A 7,325-nucleotide genomic window follows, 5' to 3' on the forward strand; every position below is an offset into this window, starting at 1 on the left:
CCAAAGTAATGCACTCTTAATTTTTTTTTGTAGTACCAAAATATTCATCACCATTTGTTTAAGGAATTAATCTTTTTCAGAGTGTATGTTTGCCCCTCCCAATAAGTGCACTTCGAGTAGGAATCAATCCTTGACATTTTAGTCATCCTAAGAATATAGTGAGATTTTAGAATAGTAAATCAAAACTTTGTTAGTAATGCACTCTTAATCTAATACCAAGCCTTGTATTATCAAAATTCAAATACCATTATCTAATTCTTAACGATGCAATATTTTCTTTCAAAATAGTACATCTATCCCCAAAAGAATTTGCGGGGAGGTAATAAGCTATCTTTTATAGGGTATCACAAGTTATTTTCAAATAACAAATCATTTCTCTACAAACTATCCCAAACACCCTGAAGCCTCATTACTTAAAATTGCTGCTCATTCTTCCTTATATATTAAATGTCGTGTATTATAGGAATGCAGAAACAACACACTTACAAATGATCCAATCACTTGGTTAATCTATAAGACTCCCATTCATCTTGTTCCATTGTTAAGGAACTTGTCTTGGAGTCTCGAATTTATTTTTTCTGTTCTAAATGGACCTTTAAGGATTTTTTTATAGACATGAATATTATAACCAAGGAGTACTGGAAGTACTAAAGATAAAAAAATAGTTAAGAAATAGAAATAATATCCATCATAAAGGCACTTGTCTTTAAGTCCTCAATTTAATGTTTTTTTCTTTCTGAAAGGTCCTTGAAGACTTTGTTGATAGGCAAATGAATATCATAACCAAGGAGTACTGAAAGTAGTCATAAAGCTTACAAGATAGTTAAGAAATAGACATAATGCAAGAAGAGGGGCTAGTACACTCATGAAAAGATGTACTTGAAACACTTCAATACATTGTTACTAACATTACCGAAAATTTATATTTTATGATAATTGACACTTCAGAAAAGTAATAAAAATAAATAGTAAATAAAGTAATGTTTGTATATAAATCTTTAAGCTAATAGTGCATATATATTACACTAATAGTTCTATAACTAACAATAAAAACTTGTCAATTCAAAATGAAAACAAACCAAATAACCTCCAATTTTACTTTCAACTTCTTATGATCAATTAATGCTGCAGAACATCCATTCATTCGATGCTCCAATTATTTCCTTATTTGTTCAAAATTTCAAATAGATAAACGCCATCATCATCGTATGCTTATCAGCAACGCAACAAAATAAGAATACATACAAATATCTCTAAGACCATTCACTGATCAATTTATTTATCAGTGCTCAGAAAGAAGGAACAAGCAACAGGGAAGTATCAGACAGGAACTATCAACGATAAAGGCTTTCAGATCTCAGGTTCTCTGCAATTTCAGTTTCCCACCTGTCCCCATTCTCAAGAAGCTTCTCTTTGTCATATAGAAGCTCCTGCAACAGTTAAACATAAATTCAATGATAAATAAATGAGCAAAGAATAATTTATGGAATGAATTGACATATAGTAGTTATATAATTCGATATGAAGGAAATGAAAATGAACCTCATGAGTCTCTGTAGCGAATTCAAAGTTTGGCCCTTCAACAATAGCATCAACAGGACATGCCTCTTGACAAAATCCACAGTAGATGCACTTGGTCATGTCAATATCATACCTGAAAGATTTGACAAATGAGAGGGGAAGAAAGAGGAATGGGGGAAGTAGAAAAGATTGCAGGTAAAGAATGTAGTTCACCGTGTTGTCCTGCGGCTGCCATCTTCTCGCTCCTCGGCCTCGATTGTGATTGCTTGTGCAGGGCATATCTGGTTAAAAATAATATATTAAGTTAGGCAAAATAATAATGACAAACATGTTGGCTATTCTGAAAGGAGGTGAGAAGAAGGGAAAGTAAGGAGAAGGAACAGCAGAAAGTGGAACAATATAAGGACCGTGGAAATATATCGATATTTGGGCTAAGCTGGTAATTTATGATATATAGTAAATGAGAGTTATTATCTAAAATTTGCATCACTTGCTTGCCAAGTTTTTATCTGTACCATATGGCTTGGGCTGTCAGTCTATGTTTACTGAATTGTTAGACACACCCTTTATCTTAATATCTCCCTATGTTGTATTGTTCTGTTTGCCCTACATCAGAGGGATGGTGCTGGAGTGGTATCAGCTATCAGTATTATGAAAGATTTCAAAGAATTAAAGTTAACTATTAACAGCCTCCACAGGTAAGAGGTTTTGACAGCTATTTGGGGTATGTCCCCTTCCATATGCTCAGTCTACTAGATCCATAAATAGATGTTTTATATCCGCTTCTCATTTAGTAGACAGATTTCCAACTATTGGTAATTGCACATTTTCCTACACCTGGTTCAACTAATGATATGCTGCAGATTCATAGACCTGCAAAGGTTTTATCTCCAACACTTTGTGCAATGTGTTGCTCTAATTCAATTATGCAAAAACAGCCGCACGTTTGTTTCTAAATAAACCAACAGCAAGTTACAGTTGGGGTAGGTTTTTTGGGGTGGGATAAAACAAATTATGAGCCTTCACCAAACTGCCCAAGCTTTTAGGAGAATTGGTCCTTGACGTGGTATCAAATTCAAAGCCTCAACGATAAAGTAGTCAAAATTTTGATCCTAGCTGCCCCATTCTTCTAAAATAAAATTGAATATCAACACAGGGTAAAGTGGGCTAGTGTGGTGTCCACGGTTCAAGCCCGTAGGGCTCTTGCATGCGAGATCATGTTAGATAGACTCTAACAGTTCAAGCTTGTCGTAGAGTTAGTTCCTGACAAACAATATCAATGTGTACTCATTTCGGTAGTTATCTGAAGATTAAATCCAGAGGTTTTAACTTTTAAAGCAGTAAGGAGGTAAATTTTATATGGTGGTGCCCATGTTTGATGCACTTCAATGCCTTTAGCTAATAGGGAAGGTCTCTCTTCAATCATGCATTGAAATAAGAATGTTTTCTTCGACCAACAATGTATTTCCTATAACCTGTGTGTGTAAATACAGACAGAGAACCACTAAAATATAGGTATTGCGTCTTACATAATATGTATCTCACAGATCATGCAATTGCAGGCATTAAACAAATAAAAAAATTCAGACAAATATATCAATATTAGACCTTTGAAGCTATATAAGACCTCAAGAATCACTACAACTTGACAATAGACTCATTTTCATCAAAAGCTTAACATCTACATAGAATTGGTATATAAAAAATAATATTAAATAATGTTGCCAAGCGTGGTAGTAATCTGATTCATTAAAGTGACAGGAAAATACAGCAAATGCACTTATATGCTATCTCCAGTATTCACACTCTCAAGGATATTTGTCAAGCCAATTAATCGAAAAAATCAAAGCCTTACAGCTTCACAAAGTTTGCAAGCAATGCAGCGTTCCTCCCCAGTTGGATATCGGCGGAGTGCATGTTCACCACGGAAACGAGGACTTAAAGGGCCTTTCTCAAATGGATAGTTGATCTGCATTAACAAAGTCATGCATTTAAATACAAGGTGCAATAATCTTGGCAAGAAAACAGTGTTGGAAGACACTTACCGTGACTTTCGTCTCAAAGAAGTATTTTAGCGTAAGCATTAGACCCCGAACCATTTCAGTGAGAAAAAGTGTGTTGATACTACGTTCAAAAACTGTCATCCAAACCATCAGCATCAATTTAGTTAAATTATTGATAAAACAAACTGAAAACACCAGGCTCTCAAAAATTACCAGTACTCCAATCCTTTGAAATTTCCTTTGCAAGTTGCTCCCTTTCTTCATCTTCTGCAGTTTGAGCACCACAAATTGACAATATACATAAGTGGATATACTTTATATAACATACACATTTGAAAAGCAGATGAGGAGATCCAGGCATATGGAACATATGTTCATAGTAAGCATTTTGAAATGTGATTTCGTTCATCCACTTAATTGGATTATATTTTTTGTGTGCACCTGAACCCAACTCATTATGCCCAATACAATTAGGTCATTCGTTATACGGTACGAAGAAGTAAAAACCAAAACTGGATCATGATTGTGACTGCACAAAATTCATACAGATGGTTCTCAATAATGTTGCTTGCAAACCTGTCTATAAAAAATTAAGAATGCAGAAAACCTACACTACACATACAGATGGTAAGAGGAATGAAATGACAGACCTAGTTTGGTAGAGAAGGAGTGTGCATTCAATTTCAAGGCATAATTTTGAGAGTTGTGCAACCCTTGACCCGCTACAGCCTAAACAAGCAGAACAATGATAATATTAAGCTTAACAACCGGTATCCTACAATATAAATTACTCATTTTCAGATATCCAATAAGCCTTTATAGCTAAAAAATAAATAAGATTATCTAACAGTGATGTATAGTAAAAGGACAGCATGTTAGAAGTCAGACTATATTATAAATGAACAGATAATAGGGCCTGTTTGTTTAGGATTCTCAAAAACTAATCCACAAAAGTGGTTTTGGGCATAAATGTTTCTTTAAGAAGCTGAACTCAGCTTCTCCAAAAATCGTTTGCATCAGAAAACTTTTTTTCTAGTAGTCCAATCAAACAAAGCATTTTTTTAAACAAAAAAAATCCTAAACTCCCATAACCAAAATGAGAAAAGGAATCTAGTTCACAACTTCGAATCAAAGAAAATAAATAAGGGAAGAAATGCAATGAATTTATTATGAGAACATATGGTGCACCTCAACTTCATCGACAGAGTTTTTTAATGACAAATAACATATAAATCAAATAAAAAATGGGATAGATGCACGCATTCTTATACAATATAGTTTCGACTTTCGAGAACTTAGAAATCAAATAAAAATAAATACAGAAGGAATCATGAAACGTGAAATTTATCATGAATCAGTCGAAAATCAGATATATATATTACCAGTTGGCGGTTGCGAAGAGCGAGAATCGATTTCCGAGCTAAGAATGCAGCCATTTCTGAAAGGATAAGCTAATTTTTTGGAACCTACGAAATGGAAAATATTCGAAAATCAAATATGAAACAAATATATAATTGAGTATGTTACGAACCCTAATACATCATATTTGAGATTAGTTGTAATTATTTCAAAATCGAAATCGCTTTTCAATTGAAAGAGATTTGAGATTTAAACAATCGCATTGCAAAATCCAGAAAAATCAGGAGTAGGAAGAGTGTGGTACCGGAAGGTGGAACGTGGATTCGTTATCTGTAACTCGCGGGTGAGAGACACGAATTACTTGTGTTCTGTTTCGGAACCCTTCGGGAAAATGGAATTTGGAAAATCGAGAACGATGTCAAACACCGAATACACAAAACTGTTCGACGATTCAGTTGTAAAGTTGGGCCTGGCTTACGTATAATGTTCATTTCGGCTAAGCCCAATTGTTCATCAAAACCTTTTATGGGCTGATCCATCTATGTCTTACTTTTTCACAGTGGTGTGGATAGCGGGTTGGCCGGGCTAAATGTTGGTTGCATTATTTTTTTGAATTTGAATTCAATCCTAGATTCAAATGTAACATAATTCCAAATATTCATCGGGCCAGTCTTTAAACACGAACATGATCTTAGATCAAATTAAATATAATGCATATGGCTTTTTAAATAAAGTCCTCTTAACGTTATTTTATTATTATTCATATTTATTATTATGGATATGTAATTTGATATATGTATATATATAATAAAAAATTAGAAAACTAGTGATACTTACGACCAACGAGATATCATTATTATGTACATAATTGAATATACACATATGCAAACATGATGAATGAGTAATCATTGGACGAGTCGAGTTGGATCATGCTTGCCCTTTATCCTACCCTAAATATTGTTACAATTTGATTTTTTCCCTGAACTTAGCCCGAGACCCAATAAAATCCAACCATATTTAAGTTTGATCATGATAATATCAAATTGGATAACCGGATGGGATTGAGTCGTACTAACCCCTACTTTTTCATCACGTTTTTCAATTATAAAGTATCTGACTCTTATGTCTTTGTTTTTTTAAATGCCAAACCTCATCAACAATCTTATAAATGAAAATTGCTAAAAATGTGGGTTGAGGTGCTTTCAAAAAGATGGAAATCTATGCAAACTATACTTCCTACTATATGGAATTAGTAGTACATATCATAATTTTATTATGTTATAATTTACTCTTCTTAAGAATTTATATTTCCATATTAATTAATTTACACTAACAGTATATAGATATTACATGTAAGATTGAGATGACAACTAAGAGGGGGTGAATTAGTTATATTAAATCTATGATAGATTTTTCTACAAATTTCAGAGTTGGTAACTTTGGAAAAGTTATTCAGAAAAATATCAAGTAAATTTAAGGAGATAAGGGATAAGAGAGTACTCAAAGAGTTTTATACTAGTTCACCTTCTTGTCAATCGAAGGTTACATCTAGTACTTTTGTAGCACAAAAGATTTTTTCACTAGATATTAAGAGTAGTAATTACATATTCTCACTCCGAGACTTCCTTGTACCTTACTCACTCTCTAATACCTATGTTGCTCTTTGGAAAACAAAATTTCCAAGTGACTCTATCCCCTTTCTTATCACTCCCTTATGAAAGAAAGTATTTCAGCAAATTGAATGAAAAGAACGTTAACAATGGCAATGATTGTCTTTACAAGATTTGAACACTGATCTCTTGTAATCCAGTAACTCTTTATACACTTAGTTATAATGCTCAGAAGGTTTGAAAATATTTGAAAACACACTTAAATAAACTTCAAAAAATTTAATCTAAAAGTTAAGAACAAGTTGTAGAAAGTGCAAAAAAAGTGTTCTAGAAAAATTCAGATTGTGTATGTGAGTTTTGTTATTGAATTATGAGTTTCAATGCCTTTAAATAGGTTTTCCAATCAGGCATAACACTTCTATGAAAAGGTAGGAGTTGATTGGAACAAAACCATATCGTTTAGGGTGGAAGCTGTGCAATTTGAATATGAAAAATTGGTGTAACGACTCTCAGTAATCGATTACAACATTGACGTAATCGATTACCCAAACATTCTGTTCAACTGAGTAATCAATTATCACACTGTATAATCAGTTACTCAAATATGTTGTAACCTTGTAATCAGTTACTCAAATGGAGTATTCGATTATCCTATTCAGTTTTTGTTGGGTAAGTCGTTTCTCACTCATGTAACATGTTACTTAGTTCTATTAACCTGTTACTTAGATCTAGTAACCTGTTACACATTATTTTGAAATTTGTTTTCATTTATACTTGTAGTTTTGAATTTTCTTTTAAATATTTCTTAGCATTACTACTAATTGTATATTAT

At 33.1% G+C, this 7,325-nt stretch overlaps 1 protein-coding gene across 2 annotated transcripts; it reads right to left on the minus strand.

Annotated features, from left to right (window-relative positions):
- Window positions 1,094-5,313, minus strand: LOC109333507 (NADH dehydrogenase [ubiquinone] iron-sulfur protein 8, mitochondrial). Of its 2 annotated transcripts, none has more exons than XM_019569024.1 (9): window positions 5,188-5,313; window positions 4,907-4,990; window positions 4,175-4,253; window positions 3,738-3,791; window positions 3,567-3,658; window positions 3,377-3,490; window positions 1,735-1,802; window positions 1,543-1,654; window positions 1,094-1,430 (listed from the first exon to the last, which is right to left on the minus strand). In XM_019569024.1, exons 2-9 carry the CDS (start codon window positions 4,958-4,960, stop codon window positions 1,335-1,337), a joined length of 669 nt encoding a protein of 222 aa, XP_019424569.1. In that variant the 5' UTR covers window positions 4,961-4,990; window positions 5,188-5,313; the 3' UTR covers window positions 1,094-1,334. The 2 variants fall into 2 exon arrangements, with proteins under 2 accessions (XP_019424569.1, XP_019424570.1); XM_019569025.1 differs by having other exon boundaries at window positions 5,201-5,249.

The sequence above is a fragment of the Lupinus angustifolius genome, chromosome LG18 (assembly GCF_001865875.1).
Source record: "Lupinus angustifolius cultivar Tanjil chromosome LG18, LupAngTanjil_v1.0, whole genome shotgun sequence".
NCBI lineage: Eukaryota > Viridiplantae > Streptophyta > Magnoliopsida > Fabales > Fabaceae > Lupinus > Lupinus angustifolius.

Excerpts from the sequence above, each read along its gene's own strand:
- LOC109333507 (XM_019569024.1), bottom strand. The coding sequence starts at position 4,960 with ATGGCTGCATTCTTAGCTCGGAAATCGATTCTCGCTCTTCGCAACCGC. Across the intron at positions 3,792-4,174 it reads CTCCTTCTCTACCAAACTAG|AAGATGAAGAAAGGGAGCAA; the intron begins GTCTGTCATTTC and ends CTCAAACTGCAG. Across the intron at positions 1,655-1,734 it reads GGCAGCCGCAGGACAACACG|GTATGATATTGACATGACCA; the intron begins GTGAACTACATT and ends CAAATCTTTCAG.